This window comes from Sinocyclocheilus grahami, unplaced genomic scaffold (assembly GCF_001515645.1).
Source record: "Sinocyclocheilus grahami isolate Dianchi unplaced genomic scaffold, SAMN03320097.WGS_v1.1 scaffold175.1, whole genome shotgun sequence".
Taxonomy (NCBI): domain Eukaryota; kingdom Metazoa; phylum Chordata; class Actinopteri; order Cypriniformes; family Cyprinidae; genus Sinocyclocheilus; species Sinocyclocheilus grahami.
Window position 1 is genome coordinate 859,447 of NW_015505354.1, and position 23,606 is coordinate 883,052.

General features: G+C 38.3%; 3 protein-coding genes and 1 pseudogene across 5 annotated transcripts in view; 3 read left to right on the forward strand and 1 right to left on the reverse strand.

The window, feature by feature from the left end:
* Positions 1-925, forward strand: part of LOC107593674 (protein virilizer homolog) — a 22,015-nt gene extending 21,090 nt beyond the window's left edge. For both annotated transcript variants that reach the window (XM_016283517.1, XM_016283518.1), the window contains exon 23: positions 587-925. In XM_016283517.1, coding sequence (XP_016139003.1) covers positions 587-765 — 179 coding nt within the window. In that variant the 3' untranslated portion in view covers positions 766-925. The remainder of the gene's footprint in view (positions 1-586) is intronic.
* Positions 926-978: 53 nt separating this feature from the next.
* Positions 979-6,657, reverse strand: LOC107593678 (RING finger protein 151-like). 2 transcript variants are annotated; one of them, XM_016283523.1, is made up of 8 exons: positions 5,594-6,657; positions 4,727-4,772; positions 4,404-4,512; positions 3,157-3,363; positions 2,909-3,048; positions 1,788-1,950; positions 1,591-1,711; positions 979-1,521 (listed from the first exon to the last, which is right to left on the reverse strand). In XM_016283523.1, the coding sequence occupies exons 4-8, from the start codon at positions 3,360-3,362 to the stop codon at positions 1,273-1,275; spliced, it is 879 nt and encodes a 292-aa protein (XP_016139009.1). In that variant the 5' UTR covers position 3,363; positions 4,404-4,512; positions 4,727-4,772; positions 5,594-6,657; the 3' UTR covers positions 979-1,272. The 2 variants fall into 2 exon arrangements, with proteins under 2 accessions (XP_016139009.1, XP_016139008.1); XM_016283522.1 differs by having other exon boundaries at positions 4,727-6,657.
* A 1,459-nt stretch (positions 6,658-8,116) lies between these two features.
* Positions 8,117-23,494, forward strand: LOC107593709 (DNA repair and recombination protein RAD54B-like; annotated as a pseudogene).
* On the forward strand, positions 10,068-13,079 carry LOC107593680 (fibrinogen silencer-binding protein-like). Its single transcript, XM_016283526.1, has 2 exons — positions 10,068-10,633; positions 12,341-13,079. The coding sequence occupies exons 1-2, from the start codon at positions 10,236-10,238 to the stop codon at positions 12,915-12,917; spliced, it is 975 nt and encodes a 324-aa protein (XP_016139012.1). The 5' UTR covers positions 10,068-10,235; the 3' UTR covers positions 12,918-13,079.
* Positions 23,495-23,606: the final 112 nt, after the last annotated feature.

Below are 23,606 nucleotides of genomic sequence, written 5' to 3' on the forward strand. Positions count from 1 at the left end.
TTGAATTTATTTAATACACGAGTTTCACAATTTGAGTTGAATTACTGAAATAAATGAACTTTTCCACAACATTCTAATTTGAGATGCACCTGTATATAATAGCCATATAATTAGCTTGTAAGGTTTTGAAATGAACAAGACCAATAACCAGGAAGATTAATTGGTAATTTTTTTTACTAATTTGACCAAGATGTAATTTGACTAGTTTCAATTAAATTATTTTTTAAAAATAATGATAATCATTATCATAATAATTCAGTTATATTTTAATTTAATAATTAATAATATATATAACTTTAATACTTTTGTATTTAACAATAGTAATCATAATTCATTTCTTGATCATAATTCATCATTAAATTCATATTCTCTTTAGGTATTGGCTATTTAAAAAATCATATTGTCAACCTCTATCCTAAACTCAAGTTGTATAAACAATTATTTATATAATGTAAAAGTATGTATGATGTTTATTTTATATATATATAGAAAAACGGCCTCTCCAATGAATATAATTTTTAAAAAGGTCTTTAGCTCACTCTACATCTGTCAAACAGTTCCTGACCCCTCTGTCTTAACTCTTCAGGTGCTTACCGATTGGCTCCTCGGGACAGAGCCACCAGAGGCAGAGGGACGGGCCTGTCCTGGCTGAGTGGTGGTGGAGTTAGTTTAGGAGGAGGAATAAGTGGCGGTGGACGTGGTCAAGGGAAGTTCAACAGCGGCGGAGGCGGACGGGGTAGACATGTCCGCTCATTCACTCGCTAGACGCTGCCTTGAGCAAAGCAGACTCAGCCGCCAGGCTCTAAAGGACCAGTCAGGATGTGGATCTGCTGTATCCGTTTCAACCATCGGCTGATATGGTGTATATCATTGTCATGTTTTGTGTTTCTCTCATTTTTAAAATGTTAAATATGATTAAATTCTTGTGAGTATATGTTTGAGTGTATTTTTATGCAGAAATCCACAATGTACCTTGTCAAAACGGTTTTAATATCAATGGATGTAGCAGAATGCATCTCTGTTGATCTTTCAAATGGAAAAACGAGCCTCTAAAATTCTAAAAACATACAACATTTGTAAAAAGGTCTCGTTTAACTACACAATTTGCTTAAATCAAAGAACATAACCAATCTCATATCATTCATTCAGTTTACCCAGAGGAACAACAACAATGGGGCTTCATTCAGATGATTCGTTCCAGGTAGTGGTTTTCTATTAGCATAATGTGACATTCCCTCTTCCTTGCTGTTCTGCCGTGAAAAAGCAATGTCCTCAGATGACTGTCACCTCTCTATTCTTCCTTTTGATGCAGTCCAAAGCTAGGCTTCTTGGGCTCGGCTTTCTCTGCACCTCAGCAGGGGGCGGTGCTGCTTCAGAGGGCGTGGCTGGTCTGAGCCCCTCCTTTTTTAAAAGTTCAAGAAGCTCCGCCTTCTCAAGCTCCGCCCTCTCCAGCTCTTGTCTGCGTGCTCTCTCTGCACCCAGCAGAATGCGGACATCTGACATGACGCGGGACAGCTGGCCCTTTGCACACACACCTGTCAATAACTTTCTGCAAACACAAAAAGCCTGTTGATGTGAAAAGTACTGTACCTTCAGTTCATCCACTTCACTCCTCAGCAGACTCTCCTTCTGCACCATGTGTCGTCTTTGGGAATCCAAGCGAGATTCCATTTCATGCCTTACCTCTTCAACTTTGCAGTCTAATTCTGCCCTATAACAAACACGCAAAGGCATTTTAAAAACATTTACATGATCACAGTCCGTATGACTTGAGCAGATCTTTCTACCTGAGCATGTCCAGCTCAGCTCGTAACTCCGATACACAGCTGTGTTGGGCCTCCTCTGTGTTTATGATTGTGTATCCACATCCGCTTGCGCAAACTCTACTGCTGTATTCACACACACACAGATGAGCTTCCAGAGAGCGTCTCGACACCTGAACCGGGCAGCCTGAATGCCACCACAAAGGAAACTGAACATTAAACAACAAAAATAGAGGAAACCCTGGCACACAGCAAATGTTCATACACAAAAAGCAGAGAAAAATAGTTGAGAAAGCATCTTAAGAGGCAGGGTTGACAGCCCCAGGTAAAATGATCTAGTTGAGGATGAGGATTTGTTGAAAATGCGAGAATGATTTGTGATAGTCTTGGCAGCATCAGTAAGAATGGGTCGAAAAGTACAAATCAATCAGTAATGTTTTGCCTTATATGTCAACACTTTACGGCAAAAGTATTAATTTATTTGTGAGGAAAACGTAACATTTGGTGCAAAATATAATAAAATAATAATTTTAAAATAATAAATACAATTATTATTAATGATTAAAACTACATTTAAAAACATAAATCTAAATATAAAATTATACATGAATAAACATTTTAAATGTATAATATTTGAGCAGCCAGTGAAAATATTGGCACAGCAAGTAGAAGGTTTATTGTTGAAGAAAAAGACACACAGCGGTTGCACAACACGCATAAAACGCAGGACACCTACCACATCGATAACATAAGTACTCGTCACCTGCATATTTATATATATACATACACACACAAACAAAGATTTCGAGGATTAGGGAATGTTGCATTAAGCTTATTGAAACTAATGCATATGTATTATGTGCAAGAATCTGCTTCTGTTAGCTTTCTGCCTGAACAGATCAATTGTTTTAACCCTGAGGTAAACGTCTCACCTCATTGGCTGCCTGTGGGGGTCCCTCATTAACAATTAAAGATGTGATCACTCAATGCTAGATGCTTTATCTTTACAACACTCATTCATCTGCTGTTACAGCACTTGTATTGTATATGTGTGAATGAGACTGTAGCTGCTGTGTATAAGCCACCAATATAAGTACCAAGATATAGCTATATATGTATATATATATCTGCTTGTATATATGTACCTGCATTACTGCAGTTCAGCAAAGCGTAATCACACTGTTCCTCATGCCGATGAACAGACTCCAGAGCACATATGACCTCACAACCTTGTGGCCGAAACACACACCTCACCTGCAGCCTTGCTAAATCATTCCTCATGTATCTGTAACACACAAAACATGTATTGATGAGTCAATAAAATCAGTGCCATTAACGACAAAGTTATCTTAAGTGATTTTGCGCAAATACAGATGCTTAATACATCTGTTACCTGAATAGTGGGCGTAGATGTGTGATGTCTAAAGGCATGCGGTCCTCTGGACAGTTGTTATGGTGGATGAGCCATCCATGAATGCAGGAGCTGCAGAAGGCATGTTCACACGGAGCCTGCAAAGGATCTTCTAACACGTCCTGACACACACAGCACAGCAGACCCTCGTTCACATAGCCTACAAAACGTTCTAGATCGTAGCCCATCCTAGAGGACACACACACCGAAAACAAACTGATGTAAAGTACCTAAAAACATATAATAACTAAAACGTTGTCCCATGGTTATAACATGTTACATTAATGTAATGGGGAAAATAGCTAGTTTAATTTAATTTAATTTTAAAATCCAACAATACACCTATCCTGCAGAGGATAAGAGGAATGGAGAATGAATGGGTGGATACAACAACAAAAAAATACAAAGATTACATATTTTATGTAATTTTATGTATTATTAATACTTTCTAAATAAATCTTTAAAACATTTAAAAACAGACATTTAGCAAAAAACTTATAAATGAATAAAAAAATTAATAGATTTTTGTGTTAAACTTTAAAACTTGAAATGTAACAATAATAATTATTTTAAGTAAAAAAAAAATGTATTTATGTCCACTATTTGTGCACACTAAAACCTACAGGCTATTAATGTATGCTTAAAAGCATAACTTATAATAAAAATATATAGAACATTTCCTAAAATATAATTTAATATATATTCCAAAAATATATTACCTAAATAAATTAAAGCTGCATCATGGTCATAGCAAGTCACATTATTATAATTAAAACCAATACTAAATTTAATTTAAATTTAAAGCTCAAACTATACAAAAAGAAAAACTACGATTACATATTTTGTACATTAGTATTTTTAAAATGAATGTCTTAAACTTTTAAAAAGAGAAATTTAACAAAAATACTTTATTTTCAAGCAAAGGTCTTAAAGGTCTTAAACTTTTAGTACAGAAATGTAATAACAAATTTACATTAAGTAGACCTTTTCTAAATAGGTTCAAATAAAAAACACTGAAAGTTAACAATAATATTTATTTTATGATAAAAAAAATCATGCAAATAAGGTTTCAAATATTTAAGGCCACTGCATGTGTACACTAGGTTATTTAAGCTTAACAGCATAATGTATATTAAAAATATATTCAGAACATTTCTTTAAATATATTTTACATATATATATATATTATAAATATATATTCTATAAATATATATAAAAAAATGAACTACCTGACAGAGTCTGTAGTATCTTATCTCCCCCGCTCTCCTTCTCTCAGGTGTGCTTGCTGAAGGTGGTCTGGTCAGTTGCCGTAGAAACAGCCAGGTGGCAGCTGTTGGACTGAAACATGAGTGGGTGGGGTTACGAGTGTAGAAATTCTCTGGGGATATGGGGTCAGTTTGCCATCTTCATTTGTACTAAATCTTAGGAAATAGACTCTTTAACAAGCATGAATTGTATGGCACGCAGTTTATGAGGCACCTTTTCAATGCAACTCTAACCTGTACCACAGACAATGTAATGTGTAACTAATTTGCAAGAACACAACACACACCTGCTGAAATCTCTTAGGGAAACCCTCTGGGAAACTCTTCTTCATGCTGTGAACAAATGAGACTGAAGCACCTGGCAACCCCACACACAAATACACGATACACACACACTATACAAATATCCTACACAAACTCTACATGCAAAAGGAAATATTTTTGGTGGTTCTATGGTCAAATTGAACATAGAGAGTTCAGAAATACAAAACTCATATTTAAGATGCCTGTTTGAGAATAAATTAGAGATCGACCTATATAGATTTTTTAATAACTGATACCGATTATTTGTTTCTATCTCCTATAACTGATATGCAAAATTTATATTTATTTAATGTTTTACTTCTGGTTTTATTATATTGCATCCTCATTTCCCAACAATAAAAACATAGCTTTTTTCATTTTTATATCAGCAACACTTGTAACAATATTTACAAAGTGTTGTCAAATGGAGACAGTATCGCAATTACCCGCATGAGATAATAAATTAATTTTCACAGAGCTGCAAGTACGTAGATAATGATTAATACTGAAAAACCATATTGGTAAAACCGATTATCAGTCAATCTCTAGAATAAACGCAAGATGACATCCTCAAAAACAACCCCTTAAAAGTAACAGGTGACCTGTGCAAGTGTTCCTGCACCTGTCTGGCCATGTGAGAGTAAAACCAACTGATTTCCTCTAGAGTGTCAATGTGTGGCGTGTGCATTTAATTCTATACTAACACTTTTCTATACTGTGGCACTCCAGCTAAACCTTTATTGTCATTTGTTGCAGATTCACAGTTGAGGAAATATTGTGTAATTGTGAACATCTTTCTGAAGGGGAGGATGTTTGTCTGTGCTGGTGTGTCTGTGTCTGGACACTCTTACTGCCTGAATGATCTCTGTTCTTCATGGCTGTGCTGGGATTAGACCGGATTACGCTTTCCCACACTCGGATTGGATTATTTTCCACCCTGCAACATTGCAGCTTCACTTTCAGACATGCAGCAGTATATAAAACACTGGCACAACACGACCAGACATGCATCTGTGCACATGCAAGAGTTAAAACAGTTACTGAAGTTCCATGTGATAATGAAATAAAAATGAAATACCATCACAGTCAAGCACTGTATTTTACAAATTGCTCAAATTGCCACACACTGATATATATTGAATATAAATTTTACAGAAATCATACTTGCAAAGAACAATTACCAGCGAATTAAATATTCTGTAGCTGAGGATAACTAAAAATGTATCTTGGTTATAGAAACATCTATGACTTTATAAGATTTATTTCATACTGTCTTTTCCAGGACTAACAATTTACTGACATATCTAGGTTTCACTGGCTGTGGGAAACCTGTACAGTACTAATGAAAAGCAGAAAACATTAACAAATGAGAGTGTACTGCTTGACCATAAATAGTTCATTAACAACCCATCTCTACTTGATTCATATCAATCTGAAGCATGAAGGATAGTAATTGTCTGATTTAATTTTGAAATAAATAAAAGACATACGAATCAATAAATGGTTTGATGTCAAAGCTATACTTGTGTACAAAAGCTGTTGGGTCATATCTGTTGAATATTAAAAGGGTTAGTAATGTGTAGGTTGTACATAGAACTTGCCTGTTTGATAAGTGATGGCTGACAGGGATCAGAATTTTGAGACGTCTCCTGAGTTTGCTTCATTTACTTCTGCTGGATTAGATACAATTTTAGCAGTCAACATTTACTGTCAGGTTTCTTTGCCACTCCTCTCTAAAGGTTACTGTTGATTTCTGCTGCTCGTAAACTCCTCCACCCCGCCCCCTTTGCGTGACGTAGCGTTTCGACCAATAGCGGTGAAGATACGTCACTTCCGCGGAGACACGCGCTTGATGTTTTTCGGTGGAGTTTTTGAAAATAGGATTGAGTGATTGACGTACCCGGAAGAAACATAATAAAAGGTAAGCATTTAACGTATTATCTGTCTTCTTGGAGTATATTAAATCCGAGTACATTTGAAAAGTTATAGGAGAATTAGAGGAGGTCAACGAGGCTTACTTTTGTTTACCATGGTTTAGCTAAAGACAGCGACTGATGCTTGTTATATGTCCTTTGCGTAGATAGATAGTTTACCCAACATAAAATGTATGTCATTGTTTATCGCATTCCTGTCTTCCCAATCCCATATGAGCAGGTTCTTTTTAATGGAGACACGAGCTTGATGTTTTTCGGTGGAGTTTTTGAAAATAGGATTGAGTGATTGACGTACCCGGAAGAAACATAATAAAAGGTAAGCATTTAACGTATTATCTGTCTTCTTGGAGTATATTAAATCCGAGTACATTTGAAAAGTTATAGGAGAATTAGAGGAGGCCAACGAGGCTTACTTTTGTTTACCATGGTTTAGCTAAAGACAGCGACTGATGCTTGTTATATGTCCTTTGCGTAGATAGATAGTTTACCCAACATAAAATGTATGTCATTGTTTATCGCATTCCTGTCTTCCCAATCCCATATGAGCAGGTTCTTTTTAATGAATTTACGCATATACAGCCAGACCAGTGTAGTCCGATTACTGACCGAATGACTTTTATGAGTCGGTTCCGATTTGGTGAATCAATAACAGTCACCGACGAACCGCAATTTATTATCGCTATTTATTTATTAAGAACCGTTAATGTATTATTAAGGCTGGTGAGACTTAAATCAGTGATATTGACTGGCTGTTCATATGACAACAAAGAGTGTATGTATATATAAGTTTAGTTGTGATCAGTGGTATTTTATAATGAATGAAAGAATGAAATGACACATTTTTGTTTATTTATATTTAATGTATAGTTAGGCCTCTAAAAGTGTGTAATGCACATATGACACAAATGAATACATTTAATAAATAATTTCTGGGGTTCTATCAGTTATGCTGAAATTTGAAAGTATCTCACAATCATTGATAACAAGCTATTGGGGCAATAAATGCAGTAAGATCTGCGTCATGGTTTTCTTACTGTGTGGTATTTAACTTGTGTCTTTATTGACATGATGCGCAGATCTGGAGCTCCGAGTCAGCTTTGTGGAAATGCTGCTAAGAAACCCAGGTTTATGCCACCAGGGCCGGCGAGGAATGATGGACCACCTTCATCTGGTCCCCAACCAGAACCATCAGTGCCGTCACCACCACCACCCACACCTGCTTTGAGAAATATGTTGCTCGATAAGGTCAAAAACAAGAGAATAATTAAAAAGTGCTCATGTTGACAAATGTTATCCAATGTTTGTGATCATGTACATAATTTATATGTGACTGATAACATCTTAATATTCATATTATCTATTTAAACACGTGTCTTCATCTGTATCATGATAATAAGGCAGTTATTGTTTGGTTTTGTCTGACAAAAAAACAGACACACAATGTTTGTTTTCCCTTGCGGATGTTGTTTCAAAAGTTATTTCTCCCTGCGGGTCCAGAGGTGTTTGAGTAGTGCAGATGCTCCAGCTGTGTCTAATGCTCCAGTGGGCAGTAAAGCTTTGGCCAGGGTCCTGAGTGCTGTTCCTCATGGTGAATGTAAAGAAAACAGCTTCAGGTCTTCACCTGGCTTTCCTGAACCTAAACAACTAGCAGATAAAGACAGCTGCTCATCACAGCCAAACACACATGCCAACTGCTCAGCTACTGGTAAGATACAGCACTGTCATATTTTGTGTGTGTGTGTTATGATTGAAAGGTGATTGAAACATCACTTGTTTTTATCTCTTGTTTAATAAATGTGAAACAGATTTTCAGTCTGGTTAGTGTATAAAGTTTCCTTTGGTAACGAAATTGTAATATCTGTGTAATGCATTACTTGTAACCATATTTTAAACTTGGGCTCGAAGGAGGACATTTTTTTTAAATAGATTTTTTTACATGTAGATTTTTATTTTTGATAAACCTGTGCCACTCAACAATATAAACACATTGCTGAAAAGGTGTTCTGTAGTTACAACTCACCTTAAATGGTCTGTTTTTATGTTTTTAATTTATTATCTCCTTGTAACCATTGGGTTTGGAAACTGGTATTTCAACAGTAGGTTTTAAAATCTGTCTCTAAATGGCTTCTGTTATTGAAACATAATCCAAAGAGCTTAATTGATCTGATGGTCATTATCGCAAAACAAACCCCAGACTTGTATTACCCCTAACCGGTGTTATTTTGCAATAATGACTGCATTGTTCCCTTTATTACACCGCTACTCCCCAAATAAATAAATACATGGAAATTAAATACTGATTTATGTTTTAATTAGTTTACTATTCAGCCTTTTTGTAGAGATACAGAGAGAACAAAAGCACAGCATGTAAGAAAAATTAATTTTGATTAGCAGTATAATATACGTTGCCATGGGCGACGGTACCGCTGAATGCCATGACTGACTAGTCAGAAATTCATCCAAAGATAATTGTCTCGGATTTTTAGTTAAATCTAAAGATAATTTTTATAATTTAGTTACTTATTTATTTATTTTGTTTGTTTGTTTGAATAATGCGTCTGTTTTGCATGGTCTTGCGAACCTTATCACGTTGATATTTTATAATGTCGCACAAGCTGCTAGGATGTAGTGTACAAAAACTGTGATTAAGAAAGAGGAAATACACTTGCTCACTAAGTTTTAAATGTGTGAGTAAAACTAGTAGAGAAAAACAGCAAAGGGTTCAGAGAGCAGCCAGGCTGAACAAACGGCATCTCTATTCCCCTCCTTTAACTTCGGCTTTGAGTGAAACTAACCAATCCGAGCTCACGGACCGCTTGATTGACAGGCGCTACATGCCTGATGGTATTCGTGCCGCGCGCCGCACAGATTCAAGGCAGAGGTGTCCTGCTGCATATTATATGAGTATGAGCTGTGGTGCATTTGTCAGTCAGCCTGGGAAATGTATAGCAACTGGTGTCCGAAAAGCAGTTCTCTCTCACACAAAACACTGTCTGTACGCACGCACATAATGCTGGAGTTGTTCTGGCGCGAACTCGTTAAGCGTCAGTTTAATGTTTCCTCTCGCTGTTCAGCACTCGCGCGGACTCGCTCTCTGCTGTCACAACTCGGACTTGACGCGCTTCAAATCTAACAACACGTTCAAAAACACGCTTTCAGTCGTTTCCCGCTAAAAATGCAATACTTGTCGCTGTTTGCAGCGGAAGAAAAGAGCTCTGCTGTGTTTCTAGTCTAATGAAGTCGGGCTTGTTATGTAGGTCAGGCCAGGCTTAAGCAGCTTTACTGAACCTGCGTCAGCTTAAGCTAAAAGGAATTCCAGCAAAGCCCTCCCTGGGTAGGCGTGGGCCTAATCGAGGCTGGCCTAGTTAAGCCTGATTCTTTTTCTTACGTCTGTGTGCTTGAGTGCCAGTTTGTGCATGTGTGTGTGTTGCTTAACCGAGACAAGCAGTGCAGCAGCCTGCTCACACAAGTGAGTAGAGAAAGACAGACACAGCACAGGGAACAGAGGAGAAGGACTCGGAGATCAAACCTAGAGCACTGAGACCAGCCTAAAGGCAGGATGTCTACCTTATTCATGTCAAACAGCATGGTCGGCAAGGCCCGCTCATCCAACTTCACCCTATCTGAGAAACTGGATCTTCTGCGGCTGGTCCAGCCTCACATACGCATTCTAGAGGAGCACACCAACAAGCACGCCGTGATCGTAGATAAGAACCGGTGCTGGGACAACATAGCAGAACGCTATAATAGTTTCGGAGGCGAGAGGCCCCCCAGAACGGCTCAGGGCCTCCGGACCCTCTATAAGCGACTTAAAGAAAGTGCCAAGCAGGAAGTTCTTCAGCGAAGCCATGCCCAACCCGAGTACCGGGGCAGCATCTCGGAGCCAACCAAGCGCATCATGGAAATGATACCACAACTGTTTCACGTGGGGAACAAAGAGCCAAGCGCACTCCACAGGTGAGACTGAGCGCACAGATACTTGCATGACACACAAAAACAAAACTGGCACGTTATTAGGTGCATCCATAAATCAAAAACATATCTATCACCCAATGGAAAAATGAAACCAATACCAAGTAAATACATAAACACGTACTCTCAGGAGGCCTAATTGGTCACTCTGAAAAGATGATATTGGCTTTTAAATATTGATTCAGCTTCTGTTAATATCTTCACATACATCTTCCCAGATTTTTCCTTCGGCTGCTGTTAATTGTCGCACTCAGCCAATTAGAGTTCAGCATTTTAACATGTAAACATTTCCTTCACTATTTTTAATATGTCATATGCAGTCAACGCACACATTGCAGTCACACACTCGCTGTCCTTTCACTCTGTCCTGTGCCAGAGGTAAGCTGCACTGAGGGGATTTGGATGTCATTAACCGTATTTCCGATGCAGCGTTAATGCCAGGTTTGCCACCATGTGCCAGAGGAGTTACTTTCCACTAGCATCTCCATGTCTTTCTTTTTGTCAACAGGTCTTTATTTTTGTCAGTTATCACCACAAATCCAGTCGAGAGCTGTGGATGAACATGATTTGATTCATTTGAATTAGCTAGTTGAATCAGATTCAGCATTTTTATTGGTTCAAAACTGAGAATATATCCTGAGACATACAAATGAGCATTCAAAGCTCTTGTTTTTTATTTTTATTAATTAGGTTCAAAATTCAGTGTTATGATTTTTTTCTGAATCATGTGTGTATGTGTATGTGTCTGTGCTAGGCTTCAGTTCAAGAGGAATTCTCCTGTAGAGCAGCCAGGCAGCAGTTTGTCCCTCCCAGCGTTGTCAGACTATCTGCCTGTTGCGGCTGTGAGGGTGGAGACTGAGGATGTGAAACCACCTCCTGATATTCACCTGATCGCATCCCACAGTTCACCTGTCACCATCGCCACCCCAAGCAGTCAGGCCCATCACGGACAGAACGAGAGGGACAATGAAGTAGTGGAAGATGATGACGAGGAGGAAATAGCCTCCCACGTGTATGCAGCCTCTCTTTCTCCATGCCCCTCTTCCATACACCTGCCACCGTACTCTCAGGAGGCCTAATTGGCCACTCTGAGAAGATGATATTGGCTTTTAAATATTGATTCAGCTTCTGTTAATATCTTCACATACATCTTCCCAGATTTTTCCTTCGGCTGCTGTTAATTGTCGCACTCAGCCAATTAGAGTTCAGCATTTTAACATGTAAACATTTCCTTCACTATTTTTAATATGTCATATACAGTCAACGCACACGTTGCAGTCACACACTCGCTGTCCTTTCACTCTGTCCTGTGCCAGAGGTAAGCTGCACTGAGGGGATTTGGATGTCATTAACCGTATTTCCGATGCAGCGTTAATGCCAGGTTTGCCACCATGTGCCAGAGGAGTTACTTTCCACTAGCATCTCCATGTCTTTCTTTTTGTCAACAGGTCTTTCTTTTTGTCAGTTATCACCACAAATCCAGTCGAGAGCTGTGGGTGAACATGATTTGATTCATTTGAATTAGCTAGTTGAATCAGATTCAGCATTTTTATTGGTTCAAAACTGAGAATATATCCTGAGACATACAAATGAGCATTCAAAGCTCTTGTTTTTTTTTTATTAATTAGGTTCAAAATTCAGTGTTATGCTTTTTTTCTGAATCATGTGTGTATGTGTATGTGTCTGTGCTAGGCTTCAGTTCAAGAGGAATTCTCCTGTAGAGCAGCCAGGCAGCAGTTTGTCCCTCCCAGCGTTGTCAGACTATCTGCCTGTTGCGGCTGTGAGGGTGGAGACTGAGGATGTGAAACCACCTCCTGATATTCACCTGATCGCATCCCACAGTTCACCTGTCACCATCACCACCCCAAGCAGTCAGGCCCATCACGGACAGAACGAGAGGGACAATGAAGTAGTGGAAGATGATGATGAGGAGGAAATAGCCTCCCACGTGTATGCAGCCTCTCTTTCTCCATGCCCCTCTTCCATACACCTGCCACCCTCGCCATCAGCACCCGGCCCCAGGAGGAGCACATATCAGAGGGGGAGGGCAATGTTCAAGAATCCCGTTTTTGAGGCAGAAGCTCTGCAGATGATGCGAGAGGAGCATGAGCTGCTTCTGGCCAATCACAGAAAGCTTGGACTGTATCTAGAGGAGAAGAGGGAGGGGCTTAAGAGAAAGCAACAGTTGGAGGAGGAGCTACTCCGGTCAAGGGTCAAAGTAGAGAAATTGAGGGCGGCCAGGCTACGCCAAGGATTGCCATTGATGTGACACGTATGGTGTCACTTCTGAAAGTCTATCACAAGGGAACTCTGTAATGTGAAGTTAAAAGGAACAGACTTGTTTGTATGGTTATTTCTTGTTTTTGTATTCGATGGACATTTGTACAAGGATTGTTCCTGATGTTTGTAGCAGGAATGAACGTTTTTAATATGCCTGGTTTAAGAAGAAAATAAGATTTTATTTTGTATGTATTCGCTAATAAATTCATAATTCCTTTAATCTCAGTGTTTTGAGCCTGTCCTTTTTGTCACATAGGGAGTGTTACATAGCAACAGCAATGAATGAGAACCTTCTCAGTCAAGCTGTTTATGTGGACTTCATTTACAGTATTATGCATTTATTTCAAATCAGAATAAGATGAAAATTGCTTGTTTTTCCCCCTTATTGTGACATGTCAGAATAAAACAGCTTCTCAGATGAGCCAAATATATATGGCAGGACTTGATTTTGTACATTGGGAATTGATTGGATCGTTGTTTGTTAATTGTTAATAGTTAATCATTTATAATAAATACTTAAACATTCCAAAAAAGTAGATTTTGATTTCATGGTTTTTATGCCACTATTTCTATTTCTTTAGCCCACTATTTTTCACCTGACCACTAATTATATACAGTGGGTACGGAAAGTATTCAGACCCCCTTAAATTGTTCACTCTACCACCCCAAGCAGTCAGGCCCATCACGGACAGAACGAGAGGGACAATGAAGTAGTGGAAGATGATGATGAGGAGGAAATAGCCTCCCACGTGTATGCAGCCTCTCTTTCTCCATGCCCCTCTTCCATACACCTGCCACCCTCGCCATCAGCACCCGGCCCCAGGAGGAGCACATATCAGAGGGGGAGGGCAATGTTCAAGAATCCCGTTTTTGAGGCAGAAGCTCTGCAGATGATGCGAGAGGAGCATGAGCTGCTTCTGGCCAATCACAGAAAGCTTGGACTGTATCTAGAGGAGAAGAAGGAGGGGCTTAAGAGAAAGCAACAGTTGGAGGAGGAGCTACTCCGGTCAAGGGTCAAAGTAGAGAAATTGAGGGCGGCCAGGCTACGCCAAGGATTGCCATTGATGTGACACGTATGGTGTCACTTCTGAAAGTCTATCACAAGGGAACTCTGTAATGTGAAGTTAAAAGGAACAGACTTGTTTGTATGGTTATTTCTTGTTTTTGTATTCGATGGACATTTGTACAAGGATTGTTCCTGATGTTTGTAGCAGGAATGAACGTTTTTAATATGCCTGGTTTAAGAAGAAAATAAGATTTTATTTTGTATGTATTCGCTAATAAATTCATAATTCCTTTAATCTCAGTGTTTTGAGCCTGTCCTTTTTGTCACATAGGGAGTGTTACATAGCAACAGCAATGAATGAGAACCTTCTCAGTCAAGCTGTTTATGTGGACTTCATTTACAGTATTATGCATTTATTTCAAATCAGAATAAAATGAAAATTGCTTGTTTTTCCCCCTTATTGTGACATGTCAGAATAAAACAGCTTCTCAGATGAGCCAAATATATATGGCAGGACTTGATTTTGTACATTGGGAATTGATTGGATCGTTGTTTGTTAATTGTTAATAGTTAGTCATTTATAATAAATACTTAAACATTCCAAAAAAAGTAGATTTTGATTTCATGGTTTTTATGCCACTATTTCTATTTCTTTAGCCCACTATTTTTCACCTGACCACTAATTATATAGTTTATCTGACAGAACAAAAGCACAAGGCACAAAATTAGCATATATGCATATGGCTGTATAAAAGCACATTTCTAATTTATTGAGACTGTGTAATCAGTAAAACATTGTCTACGATTTAGGCTATTGCTATGTTGTATATCACTGCTGATCCTTTATTTGTTTATTTTAAAGCATGCTACTATAGTGTCATGTGGTGCAAGGCGTCATCACGGAAGCATAAGTGCTGGGAAGGCGACGCTGTGTTGGTTGCCAGGGGGCGGACTGTTGTCCTCAAAGATATGGAGGGGCGGGACATTGGACGAGGTTTGCCTAACACAGCACATTCTACCAATACTTCTGGATTTGTATATAAATGCATATTTGAAGTTAGGGATGTACAATATATTGTTTATCAGCCGATATAAGAGTTTTTTTTTATGTTGATATTTTATATTTGTGCAAGCTTTGCTCATTTCCCCAATTCTTTTTCTTTGTCATCTAGTGCCTTAAAGTTAATTTTTAAAAAACACTAATTTAAACTAACACTGCTAAATGTAATTGTTAGTAAATCTCTGAATACCAATTTTCTCACTGTATATTATAATTTTTTGGTACCTAAATTCACTTTTAAAACATTAAAACGATTTATTTTAGTTTTTCTCTTTTAATTTGATAGAAAATTGTATTGAATTTTTTTATATTGGCCATAATATCTGCCATATTATACAAATAATTAAATAACAAGAATTTTAATATTGGTGCATCCCTATTTGAAACGCACAATTCTCCCTTTACTTCACTTTTAAATATGTTTGAGTCTGTGTGGATGTGTGTTTTAAATCAGTGTTTTTCTGGTAGGTTCAGGCTAAAAGGCATCAGAGCTGGAGAGCTTGTGTGAGGGTCAGACTCTTATGGTAGAAGGGAAGCAAATTGAGGTTATGGGGGTCATATCCAAACAGGACTACACCAAAGGCTGTTGTTTTCAAGATGCTGCTGTTGAGTCTCCTGCAGAAACAGTCTTGAAGGCTCCTGTATATCGACCAGTCTCCAAATCCTTTACCAGACTAGCGCTCAAGGGAGGTGCACTTACAGATTCTGAACCTGACAAACCAATCGGTAAATCCAGACATGACCCGAACGCACCAGGTACAGCATAGGCTCAACTTAATACATTTTACTTTTTTTTTTTTAATTATCCATGTCCTTTTATTTCCTTATAGTAATCGATACATGTCGTATTTATACTTCCAAAAATTTAAAAAAAAATTGTCACACTGCAAGTCCATTTAATAAAATAATGAAGACAAATAGGTGATTAAAATGGTTAAAATTTCAAATAAATGGTCACATTACAGGATAAACATTCCTTAAGTGTTCATATACATTTTAATTTAAGTTGGCTTGAAAAAGTATTAGAATACTGAAATCCTATTTAAACTTTTTTAAGTGTATCTCCTCCAAGACCTTTAAAGCTACAACCACCAAACTCGGCCCAGACCTTCAGACTGGTCTGACTCGGGTTGCTATATCTTTTCTAACTGATCTGGCTTACGGTTTTCGTAAACCAGACTATCAAAACCATCTAAAATCCCATAGACTTTTATTGAGGTGGTCAAAACTTTTGTACGATGAATCTTATGGTGTATTTAAGCTGTCTATTGCTATAGCTAAGCTTAACAACTCCCTACTGAAAAAAAACCCTGATAAAACCAGCCTAAGCTGATTGGCTGCTTTGGCTGGTCTCTCAAGCAGGTTTTAAAGTGGTTTTGGCCACTTTTTTAGCAGGTCTGGCTGGTTTTAGCTGGTTTTAACGGGATTATCATAGAAACATGTTAACGACATGCTAGTAACTTGCTAATCATGCTAGAAACAGGCTAACAACATGCTAGTAACTTGTTAATCATGCTAACAAAATGCTAACACCATGCTAGTAACTTGCTCCCTGATAAAACCAGCCTAAGCTGATTGGCTGCTTTGGCTGGTCTCTCAAGCAGGTTTTAAAGTGGTTTTGGCCACTTTTTTAGCAGGTCAGGCTGGTTTTAGCTGGTTTTAACGGGATTATCATAGAAACATGTTAACGACATGCTAGTAACTTGCTAATCATGCTAGAAACAGGCTAACAACATGCTAGTAACTTGTTAATCATGCTAACAAAATGCTAACACCATGCTAGTAACTTGCTAATCATGCTAAAATGCTAGTAACTTGCTAATCATGCAAACAACATGCTAGTAACTTGCTAATTATGCTATCAGCATGCTAGTAACATGCTAATCATGCTAAAAACATGTTAGCAACATGCTAGTCATGCTAGAAACAGCCTAGCAACCACCCCAGGTACCCTAGCAATATGTTTTTCTGATAGACTGTATTGCCTTGAAAACATTCAAACTTTAATCTTTAAAACTATTTTAACTTTCAAACTACTTCAAACTGAAAACTTTAAGACTGCAAGCAAACTTTTTCAAACTTTCTAGCTAGGCTGTTTCAAGCCAACTTAAAGTTTGTCTACAAACTTTTCAATCTAGTTATTACATTTTAATCCAAGCTATCCATATCCATAATGCTTACTTTCTATTTGTCCCAAGGTGCCCTTGTGATGCCGCGTCCAACAACCGATCACCAGTGGCTGTATAATAAATCTGGTTCTCCACTGGTGGATGTGGTCATTGACCCCCACTTGACCAGTCATCTTCGACCACATCAGAGAGAGGGCATGGTCTTCCTTTACGATTGCTTAATGGGAATGAGGTAAATAAGAGTTCATCTGTTAATCTAATGTTCTTACATATGCACTTCGTTGTTTATGCATGTTTTTGCCCATGTATGTTTGTGTGCTGCAGACTGCCTGGCCGCTGTAGGGCTATTCTGGCAGATGAGATGGGACTGGGAAAGACGCTACAGTGTGTTTGTGTTCTTTGGACACTACTGAGGCAGGGTCCCTATGGTGGACGGCCTTTACTGAAGAGGGCACTTGTGGTTTGCCCAGGAAGTTTGGTCAAGAATTGGGCTGCTGAGTTCAACAAGTGGCTGGGCAGGGAGAGGATCAGTGTTTACACCGTGGACCAGGTGTGTTTGCGTGGCTGTTTGTGTCAGATAATAGATGGATTGGTTACTAAGAGAAAGTTAAATGTCTGTGTTGTCTCTGTAGGATCACCGTGTGGAGGACTTTGTGTCTTCTCCTCGTTGCTCTGTCATGGTGATCAGTTACGAGATGCTGTTGCACTCTGTTGACCAACTGTAAGAGCTGGATTTTGGAGTGCTTATCTGTGATGAGGGTCATCACCTTAAAAACGGCACCATCAAAACGACCAATGCAGTCACAGCCCTCTCGTGTCTCAATTTAACAGGTACTCCAGTGCAGAATGACCTGCAGGAATTTTATTCCATCGTTGAGTTTGTAAATCCAGGAATTCTGGGAACATCTTCAGCCTACAGGAAGATTTATGAAGAGCCCATTCTCAGATCTCGCCAACCCACCTGCACTGAGGTAAGAAGACCTAATTAAACATTTACATTTTCAGAATAATAAAATATTTATAATATGTATTTGAAATAATTTTATTTACATTTTAAATACATTTTATTTTAAATCATTATTATATTATTTAAAATATATATGTATGTATATATATAATTCTAAATATATACATATACAGTGGAGGTCAAAATTAGAGAACAATCCATAAATACTTGATTTCTTCTGAAATATTGTTAATAATCTTCATCGCTTAAAATTTGGAGGAATATTAGCTGTAGGTATACCACTGATCAACTAACATGTTTGACAAAATAACCAAGGCATTTCAACAAAAACCTTTATTTTGTGGAGAACTCGGTGATCAAAATTAGAGAACAGTAACCATTGTAGCATGAAAGAAGATTACAACAAAAAATTTGGAGGGTTACATCTGTCAGAAATTAGTAGGAAGTGTAAAGGCCCTTGCTTTGAATGACTTCAGCACATCTGCGGCCGCAGGACATCACTAGTTTCTCACACTGTGCTGGTGTGATCTTGGCCCACTCTTCTTCCAGTCTCTTTCACAATTTGCTAAATGTAGTGGGTTACTTAGACATAAATTTGTCGCCAAGGATTTTCAGCCTGGCTTAGATCAGGACTCTGGGCCGGCCATTTCATTATTTCAGTGTTCTTGGCTTCAAGGAACTGCTTTATCTGTTTTGCAGTGTGAGAGGGAGCATTGTCTTGCATGAAAATTGCAGACTGATTGGGAGATGCTTCAAGGGAAGGGACTGCATGTTGCTGAAGGAGGTTCTGATAAACATTCACATTCACCCTGCCATGTAGCTGTATAAGAGGCCCAACTCCTGCTGCACAAAACATCCCCCAAACCATGACACTTCCTCCTCCACCTTTCACTGACTTCTTTACGCACTTGGGCTTCAGTCTTTCCCCTGGTTGGTGCCAAACAAAATGTTTCTCATCGGACCTAAATAAATTAAACTTTCTCTCAGAGGCGTCATGCCTATTCAAAGTGAGGGGGCACGTGCCCCCTCAGATTTTTGAGCCAAGTGGATTTTGAATGCAGCTTTCCAAAAGACAAAAAATAGCCAAATAATATTTTGTATATTTGATACAATCACTCCAGCCTGATTAAGGCTGTCTCTGTAATTTTTTTACAGAGACAGGTGCGTTTTTACAGCACTGTGCATTATTATAACCAATCACACACAATGCTGTTGAGCTTATGAATGCAATGACCAATCAAAGGTGTTCAGATGAGATTGGACAAGATCGGACAAGATCGCTAAAATGCCAGTGTTTTGTTCACTCGCTCGCTGACTGAATACCTCTTTCTGGCGAATTATCTCGTTAGAAACAACAAAGTGCAAATGTGTGTATAAATAAGTAAGATATTCATTTCACAGTGTAAACGGCTTTGGTGATTTTAATGGGAGTTTTTGAGAGTGCTTGAAATCTAGGCTGTCAGTGTAAATGTTTGCTCTCTTTCTGTACAATGAAAGTGTTATGATAAGTAGCCTAACTTACAATGTTTTTATTCCCATTAACTTTCAATGTCAAAGTCACATTAAATATAAAGTCAGTCGTATTAAAACTATGTTATGGCATGACACCCATATCTTGCTTAATATTACATTACAACATTACAACTTTTTTTAACATATGCAGTTAACAAATTATTATTGTTTTTAAGTGTTAGGTTGTGGCAAATGTAATGCAAATGTAAAAATAAAGGAAATTAGCATTTGCAATTAAATATCCAATACTGATCATTCGATATTAATAATTTTATTTTATTTTTTTTTAAATCTCTTCAGAAAATTTCCCCCTGACTGTGTGTCTGTATCCATCAGCTGGAGTGGCAATGATCACAACTGTGTGTTTCAGGAAGAGTGGTGCATTGGAGAGGAGCGTGCCGCTGAGCTGTTTCGTCTAACAGGTGTGTTTACGTTACGGCGCACTCAGGAGATCATTAATCAGTATTTATCCGAGCGGATAGAGTGGACCGTATTCTGCAAACCCACTGAACTGCAGCTACGTTTGTATGGAGTCCTCCTGGCCTCTCTGGTGCCAGCACACACACTTACACACACAGCCCACACCTTGCATGCATCAATGCCCTCAAGAAACTCTGCAACCACCCTGCGCTGCTCTACAAAACTTTACAGGTACAAAAGGTGCTGGTATTTTGCCCTGCCATGTTCTGTGTCTTATTATTGCTGCTTTTTAATTATTCTTTGCGGTATCTGCTTCAGGAAAAGTCAGATGAGATGTATGAGGGTGGAATGATGGAACTCTTTCCTGAGGGATACTCTACTGGTGCCTTCAGCACTGCAGACTCTGGGAAAACTTCTAGTGCTAACAGACCTGCTGTCAGCAATACAGAACGTCAATCGCACAGACAGGTCCGCCACTTCTTTACAGACAACATCTCATTTTAAAGGTTTACACATCAAGGAATTATTAGAACCATAGGCGTAACTTGCAGATGGGACGGGTGGCACATGTGCCCACCACTTTTTGCCAAAGTTGATTCTGTCCCCACCACTTTCTGAAAGCCGTTGAAAAAATATAGCATGCAGAAGACTTATAACGCAAAGTAAAAGCATCTCCAATCCGTCTTCAGTCATTCTTCATAATTAAATTTATTCATTTGTAACAGTCAGATCAGGTCAGACAGTCAGACAGGCCTGATCTATAAACCTTGTAAACACATATCAGGATTTTAAACAGTAAACAATGTAATTATATGTGCGCAGATGAATTAAATAGAATTCTTTATATTTACACGTTTAGATTAAATATACCACTCTCGTGATTTAAGTTAAGCACACAAATTATATGATATAATTATCAAGAAGCTTAAAAAATCTATACATTTAACGCTGCCTATAAATTAAAATATGGATGCTCCGCTTTTGAAATAGACATACTGTATGTGTTACTGACAGTGGGGCATAAATTGACGGATTATAATTTTAACGCCTCTGATTGACCATTGCGTTCATGAAATCAACAGACATGTCTATGATTGGCTACGTTACTCAACGCTGCAAAAATGCGTTATAAATAGAAACATTTGACGCTTTCCAGAGCGCAAACACAAATGCGCACTGCTCGTTTGCCAAATCTGTTTCGCCAGTATGTTATAATTACAGCTTCAACTGAGGATACTTAGCACCCTTCTAGCACCTCTTGTAAAACCAGGCCTGTAGTGAGGAGCTTGTTTGTGAAAATGTTTCCCTAAATTGTTATACTGCAGAAATCAGAGTCTGAGCACAAAGAAAATATTTTTCATCTGAATAATGATCAGTGATGTGCTCTTGATTCAGAAGATGGCTTAGAAACATGCATACACTGCCTTACCCTTTCGACATCCACTGTACTGCTGCCGCACATGTGTTGCTGGTGTAGTGCGGGTACTCGACTGTACATTAATTCAGTCCTGAATGCAATGACCGTAAAATGCGCACAAATGAGTGAGAACGAACTCTGAAGTCTAATGATGTTCCCTACAAATTAACTTATATATACATATTTCCTGCTTCTACTTTTTCAGCACATCCTTGTAAAGGGAATCAGCGTGCAATGCATGTGCATGTGCTATTTTTGCATTAACTTTAGCTAATAATTAGTAGATAATATTTTTATTTTTTAAATAGATTGTTATTATTTAAACCAGATGTAACCTACCCCGTCCTGTCCCCACCACTTTTTAAGACAAACTTACGCCAATGATTAGAACTATTGACAAATCTGATCAATAAATGTTTAAATGATGTATACTTAACATGAACACTTAGGTCACATCAGTGGCCTTGTAAAAGTTGTATTATTTTACATGGGTGTCGCCAAGTTGAGGTCACATTACCAATTCAACTGGGTTACTGCGTTTAGTTTACATTATGTAAAAGTTTTGAAATTAAGAAAACACTCTATTAATCTATCTAGCAGAAAAAACTGTCAGAAAAAGATTGAAATGGATAAAATAATAAATTATAGTATTTTTGGTATATAATGCATTTTGAGTTGCTCAATCACTTTACAAAAAACCCACAACATGCAAACATTGTTGGGACGAAATCCATATGTCCATTTTATTGACTGATGTCGTGTGAGACTCATGTCCATTGTCTCTGTCTAAGGTTGTTTTGGTGTCCAACTACACACAAACTCTTAACTTACTGCAGGATGTCTGTGATCATATAGGCTATAAATGGTGTCGGCTTGATGGACAAGACACCTGTAGCCCAGCGACAACTAATTGTTGATTCCTTCAACAGCCCACACTCATCCAACTTCCTGTTGCTACTCAGCTCCAAGGCTGGAGGGGTGGGACTAAATCTCATTGGCGCCTCCCATCTTGTTTTATATGACATAGACTGGAACCCTGCCAATGACATACAGGTCAGTGGCCTTCCACAACGTTACAGTTAGTCATGTAGCGCTGCAAAGCAACAATAAAACATATATAATACAGTATTACACACACACACACACAAAAACATCATGCAGCTCAGTGTATTTTGAGATCAGTTAGAAACACATTGCAGTTAGACTACACTCTACTACACACATACTTGTCTTAGTTGCGCCTTTAATACAGACCACTAGATGGCATTAAATACAAAAAACTTAAACCTCTCTTGTAAATCTTGCCATTCTCACTCCCGTATTTATCTGTCTGAATGCTCTGCTTTCATGTGGCACCATCATTTTGTTTTGCTGCCATGACGAATGATCTCTAAAGGCTTTGAGGGATAACACTTGTTTTATAAGTCTCCAATTATCTAAACAATTATTGATACACATCTGTCAGGCCATGGCACGAGTGTGGCGAGATGGACAGAGGAAAACAGTTCACATCTACAGATTTCTTACAACAGGTAACCAAAACATTTGTAAATTACCCATAAAATAAGTATAATCAGCATGTCTGTCAATGGCTAAATTTAGCTGTTTGTTATGACTGTGCAATTAAAAGAAGTACTTGACCTGAAACATCTCACAGCCTTTCATCAATCATAACCCACACAAACAGACTGGCTTTCTTTTCTACCAATAGGCTCTATGTTATGACACATATCACATGATGAGACACATTTATTCTTGGAAGGCTTTCAGATTGATGAATCATGGTTGGAAAAAGCATTTGTTTACAGAATTTGCACATGAGTTTAGGTCTGCAATAATGTGCACGTGTGTCTTGTAGGTTCAATAGAAGAGAAGATTTATTAGAGGCAGGTGAGTAAACAGGGCTTTTCTGGGACAGTGGTGGACCTGTCCAAGAAAGCTGAGCATATTAGCTTTTCTGCTGAGGAGCTACGGGACCTTTTCAGTTTTGACCCAAATACCACCTGCCTCACACACAACCTACTAAACTGCCAATGCACTGGAGATGGAAATACATCAGGTAAATAAATACAAGCAAATTAAATAAAGAAGGAACTAGATCAGGGGTAGGCAACGTCGGTCCTGGAGTGCCGCTGTCCTGTAGAGTTTAGCTCCAACCCTAATCAAA